General features: G+C 36.5%; 3 protein-coding genes across 3 annotated transcripts; 1 reads left to right on the plus strand and 2 right to left on the minus strand.

Moving 5' to 3' along the window:
• Positions 1-871: 871 nt before the first annotated feature.
• LOC101889816 (estradiol 17-beta-dehydrogenase 8) lies at positions 872-2,048 on the plus strand. The gene is made up of 3 exons (XM_005184660.4): positions 872-1,020; positions 1,083-1,205; positions 1,398-2,048. The coding sequence occupies exons 1-3, from the start codon at positions 981-983 to the stop codon at positions 1,979-1,981; spliced, it is 747 nt and encodes a 248-aa protein (XP_005184717.2). The 5' UTR covers positions 872-980; the 3' UTR covers positions 1,982-2,048.
• Positions 2,049-5,549: 3,501 nt separating this feature from the next.
• On the minus strand, positions 5,550-6,704 carry LOC101890150 (uncharacterized). Its single transcript, XM_059121701.1, has one exon. The coding sequence runs from the start codon at positions 6,426-6,428 to the stop codon at positions 5,562-5,564; it is 867 nt and encodes a 288-aa protein (XP_058977684.1). The 5' UTR covers positions 6,429-6,704; the 3' UTR covers positions 5,550-5,561.
• A 9,059-nt stretch (positions 6,705-15,763) lies between these two features.
• LOC101890322 (uncharacterized) lies at positions 15,764-16,931 on the minus strand. Its single transcript, XM_005184663.2, has 3 exons — positions 16,877-16,931; positions 16,658-16,803; positions 15,764-16,468 (listed from the first exon to the last, which is right to left on the minus strand). The coding sequence occupies exons 1-3, from the start codon at positions 16,929-16,931 to the stop codon at positions 15,764-15,766; spliced, it is 906 nt and encodes a 301-aa protein (XP_005184720.1).
• Positions 16,932-21,145: the final 4,214 nt, after the last annotated feature.

Here is a 21,145-nt window from a genome sequence, read left to right on the forward strand (position 1 = left end):
TCTATGCTGAAATTAAAACCCCTGAAATATCAATAATTGCAGCATATTTGTCAATTGAAACTCTTCTATAATATATCACATTTATTGAAGTCGATTTCTTGAAATATATGTTTTCAAATAAATTAATAAGCACATTTGACTGCAGTAATCAGCATGTTGACTATATAAAAGCATTCTGAGAGCCATCTAGATAAAATGATTTTCTTCGATACTTACCTCTTTCAGATGTGTTTCTGCTATATTCACTTCTCACATGGTGAATCTCTTTAGCCCCACTCGATATGATCATAATACATTTTTTTTTTTTCGGAGGGTGTCTCTGCTAATGGTGAATATTAAAACTTGAAATGTCACCATCCCATACACAGTTTTGGATCGTGTCTGCGCTAAACTTAGCGCCATCTAGTAGTTCATATTAAAACTAGCAACGCCAACAGCCCCAATAAAATTTGACGTGGTACAATTCAAAAGACAACATCCCCAATATAATTTGCCGTGGTACAATTCAAACGACAACATCCCCAATATAATTCACCGTGGTACATTTCAAAAGACAACATCCCCAATATATTTCACCGTGGTACATTTCAAAAGACAACATCCCCAATATATTTCACCGTGGTACATTTCAAAAGACAACATCCCCAATATATTTCACCGTGGAGAATTTACCCTAATCAACATCCCCAATAGAATTTGCCGTGGTACAATTCCCAAGACAACATCCCCATTAAAATTCACCGTGGTGAATTTACCCAAATCAACATCCCCAATAGAATTTGCCGTGATAAATCGTGGTGAATTCCCAACATCCCCATAAGCACACTACTAACTCTGATGGTCGTAAACAAGAGATTCCTTCTTATTTATTATTTTATAGTTTTCTCTTTGCAAACCGCTTAGTGTAGCCGAGGACTTTGACATAAGTGGGTGTTTTTGGAAATTTTGCGCGTGTGGATTAATTAAAAAACAACAAAATTATGGCACAACAATTAATTGGAAAATTAGCCATTGTAACAGGTGACACAAAAAAAAACAAACACTTTGACATATCAATTAAAACAAAACAATTCATTATTTAGGCGCTGGAAGTGGTATCGGTCGCAGCACTTGTCGTCTATTAAGAGATTATGGGGCCAAAGTCATAGCAGCTGATCGTAACATAAAGGCGGCAGAGGAGACGGCAAAAGAATTGGGTGATCGTGGTGAGTATTTTTTCTACACGTTTTTCTCTCTTTTGTTCGGCTTATCAGAGAATGTGGTGAAAATGTAATCTTTTATGCCTCAAAGTATGCCACAGAATCCTACGCAGTGGTAAAAATATTCTATTCGGAGTAAAATATTATTGTCACCCTTAAAATATGCAATTATAATGAACTAGGTTTTTTCGTTTTCAGACATATTCCCCTTGGAAGTTGATGTCTCATCACTGCAAAGTGTAACCAATGCTGTTGGCAAAACCTACGAACAATTCCAAACAACGCCATCCATTGTTGTCAACTCGGCGGGCATCACACGCGACGGTTACCTTTTGAAAATGCCCGAACGTGACTACGACGATGTGTACAGCGTCAATCTGAAAGGTACATTCATGGTAACACAGCAATTCGCCAAAGCCATGATTGAACATAAAATCCAGGGTGGTAGCATTGTTAACATTTCCAGTATTGTTGCCAAAATGAACAACATCGGCCAGGCTAATTATGCTGCCACAAAGGCTGGCGTGATATCGTTTACGGAAGTAGCTTCAAAGGAATTCGGTAAATTTGGCATTCGTGTCAATGCCATACTTCCTGGCTACATTAATACACCTATGGTCGCTGTTGTACCGGAAAAAATTAAGGAACAAGTTGTGATGCGTTGTCCATTGGGTCGCCTGGGAGAACCGAGTGAAATTGCTGAAGTCATTGCATTTTTGGCATCCGACAAATCGTCGTATATTAATGGTGCTGCCATTGAGGTGACTGGTGGTCTTAAGTGAGTGATGATGGAGTAGAGTAAATAATGGAATCACTCATAGTCGGTGGTTTTAAATGCATTTAATAGGATATAAAAACTAAACTATTTTTACCTCACTTTTTAAATTGTTGATATTTTAATAAAGTCGTTTTTTTTTTAAATTTTTTTTTGTTGAATTCAAAGTAGTTGTTACATATTTGTAATTAATACATGCTAAAAATACGGAATCGAAAAGATAACAGCCATATGTTTGTAATTATGTTCAGAAAAATTCGACGAAGGAGTTTATAGTAATATCAAAAGAAGTTAGGTAGTATTGGTCGCGTATTCAATAGATATATGCCTTCCACATACCCCCTAGACGATGAAATCAATTGTGCACCCTACGAAATTATTTCTTCTATTTTGAATTGGGAAAATTTTCAATGAATTTTAAAATCGAATTGAAAAATTGTTCAAAATACTGAATATTCGGAGGTGCCATTACATATTTTTAGACAAATTCGGAAAAAATGTGTCAAAAATTATCAAAATACCAAATATATCGGGAGGTACCGTTACATGGAAGCTATACAAAAACGTGTTCCTATACAGGGTTGTCCATATTTGACGGACCCATCTGGCAACGCCATAATTTTTGACAGAGATGACACATCGCTTAATGACATACCGCGTTTGAAGCGTCAGTCCAAGCAGATTTTTACCATGAACCAATACACGCCACGCGAGCGCTCTGAAATTCAACAAAATTTACATTCAACAGAAGAAGTCAATTGTGAAAACTCAACGTGCTTCTAAAACATTAAAAAATGTGAGAAGTGCGCCTTCTAAGAACACCATTAAGCGTTTATACGAAAAATTTTCGACTGCTAAGGCTCTTTCTAATCCGAAGAGGCCATATAAAAGTCGACCAGGGCGATCGGCCGAGAATATCGCTGCCGTACGAGCCAGTGTTGAGAGGTCCTCAAGAACATCCCAAAAACGCCGTTCTCAGCAGTTAGGCATGGCCCGGTCCACTTTACAACGGATTATTCGCATTGATTTCCATTTTTTCCCGTACAAAATTCAATTGACGCAAAGAATGTTGCCTGCGGACAAGCCTCGTTGATTGGAATGGGCCCTAAAAGTCATGGGTCCGTCGAATATGGGCAACCCGTATACTGGGTGAGGTAAAAAAACTGCAACAAAGGCATTGGTCACATTTGGCACGCATTATGGTCTTTAAACGGCCAATGAAATTGTCACACTCTGTCCGAATGTTGATCTGCGGTATTTTGACCCATTGCCGGTGGTATTTTCCCCATTAGGGCCAACCTTGCTTTTCAAACTACTCCAGACACAATAGTCCAACGGATTGGTATCCGGAGATTTTGGTGGCCATTTTGCTTTGGAAATGAAGCGGGGAACCTCATTTTGTAACCATTCTTGGGTGGCGCTTGCTGATTGCGATGGTGTTGAGTCCTGTTGAAATGTCCAAGGTCTGCGGCCAAAATGTTTAAAATACCCTCCAGATTTTTTTCGCGATATTATTCGGCATTTTTTTTTATTCCACGGTCGATTAATATGAGGAGAGCGACCATCGGCTGTTTTGGCGGCCCACACCATCACCATGACCGGCGTTTGAGTTCTGGTGGCCAACCGAAGGTTCACATTTTCAGCTGATCTCTTTGGCAAGTAAACACAATCATTTTGTTTGTTTACAAACTGCTGGACAACGAATGTTTTCTCATAGGAGAACTCCAGTTCGTCACTTTCGCCCAAGCGAAGCAACCCTTTAGCTCTTTTGAGTATATTTTCTTTCTGAAGCGGTGTAAGTTCTTGCACTTTTTGGAATTTCAATGGCTTTATCCTGAGCTCATTTTTCAATATTTGCCGAATGGAATATTGCGATATGTTCAGCTCATGAGGCTTTTTCGGCCACTGTGACGCGGATTTCGATCAAGTCACTTCTTTACATTTCGAATCATTTCTGCTGATGTTGCTGTTTTCTTTCTTTCAGTATCACGGTAACGATCGATGGTATGAGACACAAAGATTTATTCACATTTAAATGCTGGAGTGCTCTAACAATAGTCACTTGTGGTTTCCAGCCAAACATAAAGAAATCACTCTATCACGCTTGAATTCCATCACGAATAATGTTTTTGGAAAATTCTCACCACAATACTTTTGTACGCTTGTAAACAAAATACTGAGCTGTCGCTGGAATAATATTCACAGCTGTCGGACGAGTGGCTTAGAAATGACAGCAGTCTGAATTTGATTGCAGTTTTTCATCACACCTTGTATAACATTCCAATTTTTTCCGTTTAATAAATACCAAATGATAACATTTTAGAGGTTTAGTATCAATTTAGAACCATAAAATTCGAATTTCCAAAATCGTCTATTGGTACATATATCATATACCCCATCAAAGCATCCATTCCAAACTTCCGAATTGTAGCTCATTCCGTTTGTCAAATACAAAATTTTGGAAATTAAGTACATTTTAGCACTTTTCGTGGCCTCCATACTCCATAAAAGATCCTCTTCTTATTATATTCATATTACATATTATCTGTCGGAGGTGTTTTAAACTCCGCCGAAACCAAAATTCAAAATTTTACCCAAATCAATTAGAAACAAGTTAAAAAGTATCAGTCGGTTTTGCCGACAGATGTATACCCTCAGCCAATGCTCGATTATTTTTATATATTGGGACTTCTGCCAATATTGTCCATTTGGTATCGGACTTAAATAAATATGGTATAAATATTGCGATATGCCAGGACATGCCAGGACCCTATGTGGGTGAGGTACCAGAAGGAGTATGCCGATATATTCCATCTTCACACCAGACCTTGGGTTAATAAAAATATTGTGATATGAGTAATTTGAAGACATTCGGATTCTTACATCAAAATTTTGGCCTTTGCGGGGGAGGTACCAGAAAAATTGGTCCGATCTCTACCATCTTTATAATAAATCTTGTGTTGATAGAAATATTGAGATTTGCCAAGTCTTAATGGAATCTTTGTTAATTTCCCATTTTATGAGCTTCCTGGATCAAAATGTTGACTCTATATGGGGGAGGTACCAGAAAGAGTGGACCGATTTATTCCGTCTTCACACCAGACCTTGGGTTAATAAAAATATTGTGATATGTGTAATTTGAAGACATTCGGATTCTTAAGTGTTATAATTATTAAAAATTTTGGTCCTTTGTGGGGGAGGAACTCGATTGAGTGGACCATATTGCCCATTTTCGCGCCTGGTCTAGAGATGATGCAAATATTAGGATTTGCAAAGTTGGAGTGGAATCAGAATTATCCTTTCTCTTTCCGTGCATTAGAATATCTGAACAAAAGTAGTGCGTATATTACGAAATAAAAATGTTAATTAAAAGTTGTAAATAATTTTCTTTGCCACCAGTCAAAAAAAATATTTAGTTTCCTTTTCAATTTTACCTCTCATGCACCTCCCCCTTACACATAATTAAATTAACATTTTTTTCTTTTTCTAATATTCATTTATATTTTTTGTCTTTGTATAAATGTATGCTAGATCATTTATTTGTTAATTTCTCTATTGAATTTTTTTCCCCTACACGTTTTTGTCACTTAGTTCTTGGGCACAAAACGACGGCGTTTGACAATCTTGTTCTTCTTGTTGCGTTTACGGATGACACGCTTCTTGACAACGCGACGTTTGTTGTTGCGATTGGCATTGTTGAGGATAACACGTTGGCCGTTCTTGAAATAGCCACGGTATTTGGGTGGAATACGGACACTGACAACACGACCATTCTTGGAGCCACGGCGTCTCAAGTTGACGCGAGCTGAGCCGTTGTCAACATGACCATCGGAGGTGCCGCTGATTTCTTGATCGGTAACAATGTATTCCTCGGCACCGGCACCCAAAGCAGCAGCCAGTTCCTGATTGTCAACAACAGCAGCTTCTTCGGGTTCATCGTCGGCGGCTTCTTGGTTGTCATAGGATCCGCGACCGATCAATTGGATGCGTTGCAGTGGTCGTTTTCTCTTGCCAGCTCCAGCACCAGCATCATTGCCAGCACCACCAGTACCTCCGGTACCTCCATTTCCAGTTCCGGTAGTTGGTGTAACCGTGATGGTACCAGTAGCTGTGGGAACGGTACCGGTGGATGTGATGGTTGTGGTTGGTGGGGTGGTGCCAGTGGCGGTGGTAGTTGTCACTGGAGCGTTGCCACCTCCGGTGATGATAATGGGAATCACAGGTTGTTTCTGGCCAAACATATTCTTGAACAGCATGAACTTCTTCATAAACAAGCGGCCACTGCTGCCATCGCCTTTCTTGCTGCCACCCTCAACAGCATCGTCGGCCTGTTGTCCATCATCGGCATTGTCGGCCACCTCAACGGTGCTATCGTCATTAATTACTTCGGCAGCACGGAATTTGGCTGAAATTAAACACGAAATTGAAATTATCCATGCCAAGACAACTGACATGCTCTATGCCACCGACTTACCTTTAGCTGGTTCGGGTTCTGGTTCGGGGGCGGCAAAAGCCACAGCCACCAAACTGGCTGCCAGGATCAGGGTGAAAGTAAAGGTCTTCATAATTGAAACTACTTTTCGTTGGCAAAAAGAACTTTTCAATTGTTGTCGCCGTCTGTGTCTCTAAAACCAGTGAAGGCTTTGATTGCAAATCGATGTTTGATACCGTTTCAATGATAGTCCCGGTCTTTTTATACACATCCAGATCCCAGAAATGATTATTGCCATTATTTGCCATAGATAGCAAAAAGTAAATATCATTTCTCTGTACATATGGATATGGCCATGTGTGTAGCCATCGAGTCTCAATGAAGCAGAAATTTCAAGTACACCAGCCATGGGCTACGCACAAAAGCCATGCCAAGCCAAGTCAAGCCAGACCAAGATCAAGAACTTAAAAGAAAACCAAAAATGCTCTAAGCGATTTTTTCTCCAATGAAGTAAGGAAAGAAAGAAATTTCTTTGCTGTCATGGTAGTGGCAACAAATCCGTCCATCATTAACGCCATCGTCATGATGTTCAATTTCTAATCATATCATTTACATACAAATGAAATTGAACTACCAGCAGCTATTCGCAATTCACTTTCCAGTTTCAATGAGCATGTATGTGTGTAGGTTTTGATTATAGAAATATTTACATGTATATGTGTATTCGCAGTTCCATGAATAACTCCACATGTTGGAGCCCTAGGTAGAAAATTTGCTAAACGGTCAAATTGAATTTTGTATCTAAAAATTGTCAAGTCATTGGATACACTTTCTCGTAATTTGGAGCAGACTACATTTTTTGTGGCAAAAAATAGTTGAACGATATTAGTTTGGAAATACCAGACCGGTCCATGTCAATCACAGCATGAAATATGGGTTGAACTCCTTCCAACGGTTCTCACACTTCGAATAGTTGAAATTCTATGCAAACGGTTTTAAAAATAAGTATAAAATAAATATCTATATCTATAAAAGAGGAAAATGTTTGTATGTTTGTTTGTTTGTTTGTTTGTTTGTTTGTTTGTAATTTATGGACTCGAAAACCGCTGAATAGATTTTCCTGAAAATTTCCATATATACTGCAACATCGCCTGAAAGTAACATAGGCTATATACATTTTTGAATTTCCACTTGGAACTGGAGATATAGCATCAGAATCGGAGATACCTCCCAAAAATTTAGATTTTATATGCACATATCTATTGATTGGTTGAAGATACAGTCTCCAAATTTGGAATACGTAACGGAATTTGGAACAAAAATAAGTTTGCCAAATTATATTGTAATCCGTTCAGATTTGGATATAGCTCCCATATATATTTTCGACCGATTTCGTTCATTTGATGCCTCAAACACAATATGAATGTTCGATTCCAATGAAATTTGGAATGTGTGACGGGATTAAATCCGAAAATAAATTTGTCAAATTATATTGAAATCGGTTCAGATTTGGATATAGCTCCCATATATATTTTCGGCCGATTTCAAGCATTTGATGCACCAAACACGCTATGTATCCCCAATTTCAATGAAATTTGAAACGTGTGATAGATTTTATCTAAAAAATTGATTTCCCTAATTATATTGAAATCGGTTCAGATTTGGATATAGCTCCCATATACATTTTCGGCCGATTTCATGTATTTGGTGGACCAAACAGGACGTATTTTCAATTGTAAAGAAATTTAAAATAAGTAACGGAATTGGGAGCCAAAATGAATTTGTAAAATTAAATTGAAATCGGTTCAGATTTGGATATAGCTCCCATATATATTTTCGACCGATTTCATGTATTTGATGCACCAAACACGCTATGTATCACTAATTTCAATGAAATTTGGAATGTGTAGCGGAAATTAAAACAAATATAAATTTGTCAAATTATATTAAAATCGGTTCAGATTTGGATATAGCTCCCATATATATTTTCGGCCGACTTCAAGCATTTGATGCACCAAACACGCTATGTATCCCCAATTTCAATGAAATTTGAAACGTGTGATAGATTTTATCTAAAAAATTGATTTCCCAAATTATATTGAAATCGGTTCAGATTTGGATATAGCTCCCATATACATTTTCGGCCGATTTCATGTATTTGGTGGACCAAACACGACGTATTTCCAATTGTAATGAAATTTAAAATAAGTAACGGAATTGGGAGCCAAAATGTAAAATAAAATTTGTAAAATTAAATTGAAGTCGGTTCAGATTTGGATATAGCTCCCATATACATTTTCCGCCGATTTCACATATTTGATGCACAAAACACGATACGTATTACCGATTCCAACGAAATTCGGCATGAGTGGCTAAATTTGGTACAAAAATAAATTTTACAAATTATATTCAAATACGCTCAGATGTGATTATAGCTCCCAAATATATACTCAGTCGATTTCACATATTTGATGCACCCAAAGCGAGAGAGACAAAATCTGGCACCAGCAAAAATTGCCAAATTATATTGAAATCAGTTGAGGTTTGGATATAGCTAACATATATATTTCGGCCGATTTCATACATATTATGCACCAAACACGATATATATGACCGATTCCAATGAAATTCAGAATGTGTGGCGGAATTTGGTTACAACAATAAATGTGACAAATTAATTGGAAATTAGTTAAGATTTGGATATAGCTCCCACATATATATTCTCGGCCGATTTCAAGCATTTGATGCACCAAACACGCTATGTATCCCAAATTTCAATGAAATTTGAAACGTGTGATGGGTTTTATCTAAAAAATTGATTTCCCAAATTATATTGAAATCGGTTCAGATTTGGATATAGCTTCCATATATATTTTCGACCGATTTCGTTCATTTGATGCCTCAAACACGATATGAATGTTCGATTCCAATGAAATTTGGAATGTTTAACGGGATTTGAACCGAAAATACATTTTTCAAATTATATTGAAATCGGTTCAGATTTGGAAATAGCTCCCATATACATATTCGGCCGATTTCATGTATTTGGTGGACCAAACACGATATGTATATCCAATTTCAATGAAATTTAAAATAAGTAACAAAATTGGGAGCAAAAATAAATTTGTCAAATTATATTAAAATCGGTTCAGATTTGGATATAGCTCCCATATATATTTTCGACCGATTTCATGTATTTGATGCACCAAACACGCTATGTATCTCTAATTTCAATGAAATTTGGAATGTGTAGCGGAAATTAAAACGAATATACATTTGTCAAATTATATAGAAATCGGTTCAGATTTGGATATAGCTCCCATATATATCTTCAACCGATTTCCTTTATTTGATGCACCAAACACGATATGTATGTTCGATTCCAATGAAATTTGGAATGTGTGACGGGATTTTGATTAGAAAATAAATTAGCCAAATTATATTAAAATCGGTTCAGATTTGGATATAGCTCTCATATATATTTTCGACCGATCTCATGTATTTTATGCACCAAACACGATATATATGACCGATTCCAATGAAATTCAGAATGTGTGGCGGAATTCGGTTATAATAATAAATGTGATAAATTATTGGAAATTACTTAAGATTTGGATATAGCTCTCATATCTATATATATTCCGGCCGATTTTACATATTTGAGGCACCAATTTCAATGAAATATGAAAGTTGTGGCGGAATTTGGTGTAAAAGAAAATTTTTTAAAATTATATTTAAATCGGATCAGATTGGGATATGATTTTAATAAGAACCATTTACCCACAACGCCTTAGGCTAACACTAAAAAACAACACAACAATTTATTTGAAATACGCTTATTACGGGGAATTATGTTGCTACATCGAATTCACTAATTGCAATATAAATGCCATTCAACTTCAAAAATTGCAGTTTTCTGCACGCTTGGTACTTGCTATGAAATAAATGAATCCAAAGGACAAACCCTTCCTGTATGCACTGATTTTTTAATGACTTTGTTTATTAACATATTAAAGTAGTGCAATATTTTTTTTAATTAAGTAAATAAAGTAAATAAAATTTTGAATGCATATAGAATCAAAAGGGGTAGCGACGCGCACCGGGTTCAGCTAGTTATATATAAAACACAAAGTACCTAAGTAAATATTGTTGAGTAAATAAGACTGATCACAATTTCTGACGCGGAATAATAAATTTGATAAAAACGGGTGGAAGGTTCTATAAATTGTTAACGACAGAGTTAGCAATTATTATCGATTGCTTATAGGAAAAATACACCATATTACGAATTTAGAGCTTACAAGTAAAAAATTAGCTAAGTTTGGTAGGGTCGATTTTTTTTTTCCCTACAACATTTGGAAGAAATTTGGAAAATGTAAAAAAAAATGCCTCTAAAATTATCAAAAAAACGAATTTCGGATGGGAGAGTTACATTGGAACTAAACAGAAGCTTAGGCTTGCATTGACAATTATCTGTCAGAGAAGGTATATTGCGAACTCGAAATAATAATTTTGAGATAATATTCTTAAAAAATGTGGCAAAAATCGGCAAAATACGGAATATCGGAAGTTACCATATATGGACCTTCATAAGTAATTTTCTCATGTAGGAAGTTGTACTCATTACTTGCTCCAAATAACAAATTTGGATTAAATACGTCAAAAGAGTGATACGAATCATCATAATACCCAATATCGTAAAGCTAAGTCTATGTATATAAATTTCTATCAGAGAATATAATGCCAATTGTCAAAATAAATACCAAATTTAAAATAATTCCTTTGAATAATATCGCTAAAATCATCAGTATTAAGAATATAAGGAGGTAGCATTATATCGGCGCTAGACGTAGCCGTAACTGCATATGTAATTTTCCGTCAGGAAGTAGAACACATGCGAAGCCCAAATTCTAAAATTGAATTAATTCCGGTGAAAAATGTGGTCAAAATCGTGAAAATACCGAAAATCAAAACGTGCTGTTATATAGGAACTCTACGAAGACTATATGTACCGGCAATTTTCTGTCAGAGGACGGAGCACCCATTACAACCTCAAAATACATAATTTGGCTGAAATTCGGAAAACACAGAATATCGGGAGGCATAGTTATATGGGGGCAATACGAAGCCGTGGAACTTTTAAGATACTTTTTTGGCATGCGAAGTAGTAGCCATCACAAACTCCAAGTACCAAATTCGAAAAAAGTCCCATGAAAAATGTGCCACAAATCTTGGAAATATAGAATATCAGCGGATAATGATATCGAATATCGTGGAGACTATACCAAAACTTGGAGCCATATGAACCGTTCTCTCCATAGACGTTTCCTACATATAAGGAACAAAATTTACAGTGAATTAAGTTGAAAAATATTGCAACACAGCCGGAACATCATTAATCTGGGGGTACAGGTATATGGGCCCGATATACCCCATTTTCAATACCAAAATTTTACGGGCCTAAAATACATCTAATTGTTATCAATAATTTCGTTCGGAAGCTAGAAAGAGCTGGAGACGGATAGAAGGACGGACATGGCTAAATCGATATAGAATCGTATGCTGATCAAGAATATATACAATATATCGTGATATCTAAAATTCCTATTTTAAAAAGTTACAAACGGAATGACAAGCTCAAAATACCCTCCATACTATATATGATGGAGGGTATAAGAATTAAAAGCATGCGATCAAAACCCCACAAGAGTTTAGGAGACCTAAGCCACACTTTTTATACCCTCCCCCATTCTATGGAGGGTTTATTAACTTTGTCATTCCGTTCGTAACTCCTCCAAATATTCATAATAGACCCAACTAAGTTTATATATTCTGGATCAGCGTAAAATTCTAAGATGATCTAGCGATGTCAGTATGTCTGTCTGTTGTAACGAATTGAGATAAAAGGCTGCATACATGCATAGTTTACCAGTAGGCAGGTTAGGTTTGTAACGTTTTCGTATAGCCCCCATATAATAGCGACATTTGTATGCAGGTCCAAGTTTTCGTATGGTCCCAAATATAATTTTGATGATTTCAGCAACATTATTCACCGGAATTGTTTTAAATTTCGTACTGAAAGATCCTAATGGGTACTACAATCTATGGCAAAATGTTGTATGCAGGTCTAGATCTTCGTATAGCCCCCATATAACGGTACCTCCCGATATTCGGTATTTTCATAATTTTAGCGACATTATTTACGGGAATTATTTCAAATGTCGTAGTTAAAGTTCGTAATGGGTACTACAGCCTAACCCCAAAAATTTTGTATGCAGGTTTATGACTTCGTATAGCACCCATATAACGGTACCTCCCGATAGTCGGTATTTTGACGATTTCAGCAACATTATTCACCGGAATCGTTTTAAATTTCGTATTGAAAGATCTTAATGGGTACTACAACTTATGGCAAAAAATTCGTATGCAGGTCTACGTCTTCGAATAGTACCCATATAACGGTTTCATTTAAGTGGTAGTTTTCTGATTTTTTTATTTTTTTTTTTGAAAATTTTCAAGTTCCTTCTAAATGGTGGAGGGTATTAAAAGTTCGGCCCGGCCGAACTTAGCTACTTTTCTACTTCTTATTCTTTTATATAGCCTTGATAATATAAAAGGGTGAATTTTTAGCTATTGTATTTTTGACAACACTGGTTTAAACAGCTCACGCATGTGGTTAGCGCGCTCATTCTATTATACGGTCAGTTCATTTTTAGCTCAATGGGTACGTAAATAAGCAGAATTATCCATTATGGAGTGAAGATCAAATAAAAGCATTACAAGCTACCATTGCGCTATTTAGTCATGCTTAAAAATATCGCCGGCGGGGTTCATTTATTCCCGAAGGATGCTCCTTCCGTGGTGAGATAGCGATATCAAACGCGTTGATTTCTATCCCTTAAAATCTTAATTCGCTTATGTTAACTATCTGCTGTAAAAATTATTATTTACATCTAAAGCTAATTTTAAGACAAACTATAAAGTCATCTAAAACTTGAATTACCATTTCCATTTATTAGGGTTTACTGTCCACCAAACACGACAGCTTAAGATTGTTTTTTTAAGACATAGGCATGTATCTGCTGATTTGCATTTTTTGAAAAAAGTACTGTTAGGTATCTGTTAAGTGTTGATGTATTCGCCATAATTAATTCATAAAATGTTGATAATTGATTCATAGAGGCTTGAATGAATTTATGAAAATAAACGTTGTTTGATCGCACATTAAGTATGTTTGAATTCACAAAAAAAAAAAAAATAAATATATAAATTAAAAAAATTTACTGTGTTTGATTTTCATGGTAAAATTTCAAAAGCGAATGTTCAAAAGTACTCCGAAAAAGTTTGAGAGTGGGAAGCTAGAGAAAGATATCACTATTTGATGATGATTTAATGAAAATTCGAATATGTGTTGAAACGTTCACAGCACCTAAGAGAAATGCGAATTCAGTTGGCCTATGTGATGCAAATCATAAAATTGGACGATACGGAACGTTAAAATAACATTTTTAAAGGTTATTAAAGAAATAATCAAAAATCGACATAATAACTTGTAATGCATTTTTTTGGAAAATATAATAAAATTTCAGTAATACCATATCATACAGACAATTTTATGTTACAAAGATTGTAATCTCTTGCGAGTCTTAAATACCAAATTTGACATAATTTTGTGAGTAAATGTGACTAGGATTATCAAAATACCGAATATCGGTCTATATACCAAATATTAAATACCGAACCATTGTATGGAATCAGTTGACCAATATGGAAATGTTTTGACACTGGTTGTAGAACCCATAATGAAGGGCAAAGACCAAATTTCACACAAATCGAATGGCAAAATCCAACAAAATACCGAATATCGTGAGGTACCGTTGTATGTAGGCTATACAAAAACTTGGACTTATACATACAATGTTTCGCCACCGGAGCTACAACACATTATGAATCATAAACATCAATTTTTAGATAAATTCGTGGAACAGTTGGAACCATCAAAATGCCGAATATCGGGATGTTCCGCAGCTATATCAAAAAGTGGACCGATATATCTCATTTCCATCCTAGACATAATACAAATTGTTCTGCTAAATTTTGAAGCTCTACGTCATATAATGTGGGCTGTATCGTGATTTCGACAGGCAGACGGGCATCATTAAATCGACTTAGAATTGTATGTTGGTTATGAATATATCTACTTTATGGGGTCTATGACGAATTTTTAATATTTACCCTCCTTTTCATGGCGGAAGATATAAAAAGTGCGGCTTTAAATAGATAAAACGCGTACCGGCGTTTTGAAAGCTTACATGACAAAGGATCCTAACAGAGGTTGCTCGTCCACAGGGAGCATTCTGCGGTTTTATGTCTTGTAGCATTGATGGCAATGGCTTCGATAGAAAGTGCGGAACTATAGCGCTAATAAGTACCACGATGCTCTCCATCGGTACTTCGGTAAATGGCGCCTAAAATTAAATGTAACTAAATGTTGTGCTAGAGCCTGTCATGGTCGGCCGGACATTGATACCCTTATTCTATACGTTATCTGGATTTGTTGGGATCAGGTTTCTGCTTCGGATAATATGGGATATTTAAGCGCTGTATTTTTGGAGAGCTTCGATCGTATTCATGATATAAATACCAATCTGTCATTGGTCAAACGTCTGTTTTTCAGATACAGTGGAATTATAAGAATAAGGGGTGGTCTTTCCCAACAGGTTAGGTCCTTGATCGAACGGCAGGAGATTATCGTCACCTATGATTTCCCCGTCTGGATTGATATTTCGTCTCACAAGACGGAAAGGCTATGATTGTGGGAAAGGAAAATACTTTTCTCTTGTCTGGGCTCCTATAGAACCCATTCCTTTATGCAGATCAGCGACCTGTAGATAGAATAAGGTCTTTATTACGTGGACTGGACTGGCATTCTTAAACAAATGCCAGCATCGTTGAGGGTATAATAATGTGCTCTCAGGATGTAGACAAACTACGAGATCCAAAGTATTTGCCACCAGCCGCCCTTTCCAGGCTGAATGAGCTGGACTTGCTTCACGGAAATGAGGGTCTTTCATACTCTCATAGGATATGTTCAGCCTCGGTTTGGAGTAGCCTAGTAGCCCCAAATGCACTTATTATATTTTCAGTTCCTGAATGTTAATTTCTTTTTTACTTTGCAATATTGATTGGCTTGTGGACAGCCCATATTAGTTCGATCTTTTTTTAATTTTCCCACCCTTGATCCCTGTCTTGATTTGGAATAACAAATTAAAAAACCTTGAATTTCTTTTTTTCACTCATAAATTTGTTCATAGCCTTTATTCAGAATATGTTTGTCTCGTCCGTTTTTGTTCACATCTAAATAACGCGAACCCTGCGTCGGCCACGTGTCAAACGACGAATGAGCCTCCTGCGACTGCGTCTACGGTAACGGTTGTTGCGAATGCGGCGTCTGCGACTTGTGGTTTGGCGGTTGCGGTTGCGACGTCTACGACGACGACTTGTTTGTGATGTACGACGATTGCGGCGAAGTCTTCTACGTCTCAAACTCTTGCGGCGACGGCGCATTGCACGGCGACGCTTCTTCATGGACCTGCGTCTGCGCCTCAAACGCCTGCGCCTTTGACGCTTCTTTTGCCTGCGACGAGTACGACGGAGTCGTCTACGAAAATTTCTGCGAGCCCGTTTTTTGTTTTCTTCCTTGAGTTTGTTCAATTGTCTGTTGACAACGCGGCGGATTTCCTTGCGGTTGGTCATTTGGTTGCCCCGTCTCCTGTTGTTGAGTTGGTTGTCATCTCTAAATTTTTCAAGGCGATCATCATCGTCGTCTTCATCATCATCATCCTCGAAACTGAGCTGCTTATCCTTTTTGTTGTAGTCTTCGTCATCCTCATCATCGAATTCTTCATCGTCGTCCTCGTCTTCATCATCGTCGAAATTCATTTTGTGTCTGCGGAAGTCTTCTTCATCAGCGACTTCGTTATCCTCCGAATCGTCGTTGTCATTATCGGTGACCTTTCTGGCAGCGAGTTGACCATTGAATTCACCAGCTCTGGCAGCGCCCTGACCATTGAAATCACCAGCTCTGGCAGTTGTTGTTGGTGGTGGTGGCGGCGGTGGTGGAGGTGGTGGTGGTGGAGGAGGTGGTGGTGGTGGTGGAGGTGGTGGTGGTGGAGGAGGAGTCTTCGGTGGTGGAGGTGGTGTCTTTGGTGGTGGTGGAGGAGTCTTGGGTGGTGGTGGTGGAGTGGCTACGGGAGCTTCAGTGGTAGTGGTACCTTTGCCCAACAACTGCATAATATCACCGCGAGCTTCGCCTTGGTCATCAGAGAGACCAGCTGAGCGGTTAATGCCCCGGTATAGTCGGTAACCATTTTTGGTGCGTTCCAAGTCACGACCATCTGGAAAGAGAATAAGCGGATGATCATGTTAATTTGAGTTTGTAAAGAGTGAGTGCAAAGTTCAACAACTTACAGGCTGACTGGAAAACCAGAGCGGTCAGAACCACCAGGAGGAGGCCTAAACGCATTTTGGAATTTGAAGTGTGGAAGAGTTCACAATACAAAAGTGTCCTTGTGCTTCTGCTATTTGTATGGCTATGCACAAAATTGCCAGAACACAACTGATGCCATTCTGAACGGCGACCTCGGATTTTATATGTTTCTGCTACTTCGGCCGACTTGTAGGGCCAACAACAATGGATAGTTCTTTTGACACGCCCGCCCGGTCAATTTCATAAATTCGCACACTTTTTTGCAAGCGTCGGAATTTCTTTGCATAGCATTACCTCGCTGGCTTTCCCTGCGTCCCAAGCCCAAGACGACCCGAACTTTAGACAACATTAACATCGATGACCCAAAAAATATTTTTGCATATAAATTTCTTGCGAAAATGTCCAATCAACAAAGTTCGCAAAATACGTAGAATGGCAAACCACCTGCCTATTTGCATATCTCGCAGCATCTAAACTAGAGGCGTCTGCTACCGAGAACAAGATAGGCAATTGATATGCTAAATTATTGATACAATTTCTAGGGAGAATTGGTGTTGTTAATATTTTTGTTTTGGTTTTGTTCGTTGGAATAGCAAAGAAGATCACGCTGGTATTCGCGAAATTTGATTTTACAGTTATTTCTAAAAATTTTGCAAAAATTCATATTAACATACAAAGATATGTTTTATTTTATCAGGTCAGTTAGTAAATATTTATGAGAAGATACTATTTTTGTCTCGAAGTCGTTGCTATGGAATTGTGAATGAAAAAAATGTTAAACAAAATCCAAGAAATGTTTGACGAAAATTTATTTGTAATTCAAAAGCAATGGAAGTGATTGTTTTATAATTTCAAAAAAAAAAATATATATAATTTATTAAACATTTAATGTAATTATTTGGTAAAATAAACCAATGTTCGTATTTTAGTTGGTTTGTTTGCGTCTCGATCACGCAAAGACCACTAAAATGATTTCGTGGGAATTTTTACTACTGGAGTGTTTTGATTTGTTCAAAATTTCGGCACTTACAATATTAATATTGTAGAGCAGAGATCTGGACCGTTGACCGGATTTTTCCGACATTTTCACAGTATGCTACTGGTGAACTGAAAGTAACATAAGCTATATACATTTTCTGGATACGTTTGTTTAGATGCAGAAAAATATATTTAATTTCCGAACAATGTAAGTTTTCAATGTCAAGTAAAACTGCCGGGGCAAACTTTTTATACCCTACTCCTTGAAAATTTTCAAAAAAAAAAAAAAAATCCGTCGAAAACTACCGCTCAAATAGAACTCTTTATATGGGGGATCTACGAAGACGTGGTGCTGGATAAGTAATTTTCTTTCATAGGCTGTAGTAACGAATCCGAACTTCAAATATGAAATTCGAAACAATTCCGATGAATAATGTCGCTAATATCATCAAAATACCGAATAAAGGCAGGCACCGTTGTATGGGGGCTATAGTAAGACGTGGACCTGCATAGACAATTTTCCGTCATAGGTAGTATTCATTTCGAACTTCAAATTTGACGAAATTCCAGTGAAAAATGTCGCGAAAATTCTGGAAATACCGAATACCTCGGTGTAGCGTTATACGGGTGTTGTACTAAACCTAGACCTCTTCCTCTCTCATTCTCTTCCAGGGAGTAAAGTACTCACAGAGAACTCCTCGAGTAGAATTTCAGAGAATGTCATTGAAAAATGTGCCTAAAATCATCAAAATACTGAAAATTGGGGAGGGGGTGGGTTTCCGTTATATGGAGGCCATTCGATATCGTGGACCGATATAGCTTATTCTCGAACTTAACCTGCCTGCACATAATAGACTGATTTCTGCAAAATTTTACCTTCCTATCTTAATTCGTTTTGACAGGACAGGGCTAAATCGTCTCAGAATTTTACTATTTAGAATTTTATATTTAATCCCTTTATTGTTGTTTTTATAAAAACAACGTTTGTTTATTTAACCAGGGGGTAAGGCAGGGAATGCCTAGGGATTAAGCCTGACCATTTTGCAACAACAAAATACTATAGTATACCGAACAAAATAGCCAACACTGTTCTATGATCAAGAATATATAATAATATATATGGTCTAAAATTATTATTTCCATGAGTTACAAACGGAATAACGATCTTAATATGCTATGTATGGTGGAGGGTACAGTCAATATCTGTCGATGAAATCTATCAAACGTAGACCTGAACTAATAATTTTATTTAATTTCAAATAATTGACCTATTCGAAAAATGTTGCCGAAATTAGGTGGGAAACTTTCAAAATATTGTCTTCAATATGCTAATGCTCCAGGTATCCTTTTTTCAGCGCACATTTCAGGTCAATAAGCTTGCTTCGAGTTACATGAAGTCACTTTAAAAATGTCATAAAATTCCACGATATTAAATGTCTAAGTCTTACCTAAACGCATCTTAGAGCTAAAGCCGTATTTCATGTGAGTTTATGCAAAAGACTCCTACTAAGCATCCTTTTAGAAGGATGACATTAAAGTCAAAAGTATTTTCATCTATTTTTACTGAAAGTCTCTAAAGCCATGAAATCCATATTTTTATTTTATATAAAAAAATATTTGTATCAAAGTTCCCAAAAAATACGAAAATATTTCCTAATTTTGTGATAATCATCTGCTAAATCGAATGCTACCCTGGCAACCCCTTTTCTGAAGTTTTTGACCATGTCAGTTTTTAAATAAATATTCTGTTCCAGAAGTGCAAGAATGTAAAAATTGTATACAACTATAACCGATTTTTCTTTATGATATCGAAAAAAAAGTTGCAAAACAAGGAGATTCTTGCAGGTACTATAACAAAACTAAAATATAAAATATAAAAATACTATAACAAAACTAAAATATTTACGCATGACGATCGGCATATTTTTTTTTTTTACAAAACATTTTAAAGTCATAATGTTTAAATGTTTTTTTTGTGAAAAAAATGTTCACCTGTGACAAAATCTCATTGTCCACAAACCAGAGATAGAACACCTTTTCGATGCAGTAAAATTTGACAAGATAAATTACAGAAAATACAAAGATGGGCATGCTTATTTGAAATTACTTTACCTTTTAATTTTAACATGGATTAAACAAAGATTTTAAATCCCCCGTGCTGCAAGTTCTAGTATAATCCTCGAATGTCGTTTTATTTTATGTCAGTCTTTAGGACTAAAAGCTAATGTTCGATTATTTAAACATATTTTGATTTCTGTTATGATAATTCAAACTGTTGACCCTTTATTGAGTGGGTTCCGAAGTAATGGGCCAATATTGTCTATTTCGTATCGCACCTAAATAAATACGATATAAATATTCACTTCACTTTACATGACACAGGTGATAATTTTTAGAAAATGTTAACATGTGCGTGTGGTACCAGGTATAGTCGACAGAAGTTTTCCTTATTCATGCAGTAGTATTCCATTTTCTAATACATATAAAAATATTGGAATGGGCAAATCGAACATTTATATCCAATTTATGAGAAATCATACATTCCAAATTCATCTCAGGCTTCCGGTCGAGAGAAATATTTAGATATAGCAAGCTATAAAGAATCGTTGAATTGTTTTGCAAGTTATGACAGATGAAAGTATTGAAAATTGTAACCCTTTGTGGGTGAGGTACCAGAAGGGGTTCGCAGATATATATCATCTTCATAACAGATCTTGTGTTAGCAAAAATGTTTGTATGTGTGAAATTTGAGGAGAGTTCGATGCTTATTTCGTTTTCTTTGAGCGTTTTGTTTTTCAAAATCTTGAATATGTGACAAAAAGCAAAAGAAATGGTTCGATATCTACCATCTTTATAACAGATCTTGTGTTGATGGAAATATTGAGATGTACCAAGTCTGGAATGGAATCGGATGTTAATTTCCCATCCCATCTTCACAACAGATCTTGTGTTCGTAGAAATAATGGGATGTATGAAATATAAAGAGAACCTGATGTTTATTTTGCGTTTTATGACCTTCATGGCTATTCAAAATTTTGGCCCTTTGTAGGAGAGGTACCAGAAGGAATGGTCCGATCTCTACCGTCTTTATAACAAATCCTGTATTGATGGAAATATTTTTTGTGGGGGAGGGACCAGAAGGAGTGGATCGATATATTCCATCTTAGCACCAAATCTTGAGTTTACAAAAAATACTGGAATGTGTGAAATTTTAAGACAATCGGATTCTTACATCACATTTATTAAGAGTTGTAATTATTAAAAATGTTGAC

Source organism: Musca domestica, unplaced genomic scaffold (genome assembly GCF_030504385.1).
Source record: "Musca domestica strain aabys unplaced genomic scaffold, Musca_domestica.polishedcontigs.V.1.1 2, whole genome shotgun sequence".
Taxonomy (NCBI): Eukaryota; Metazoa; Arthropoda; class Insecta; order Diptera; family Muscidae; genus Musca; species Musca domestica.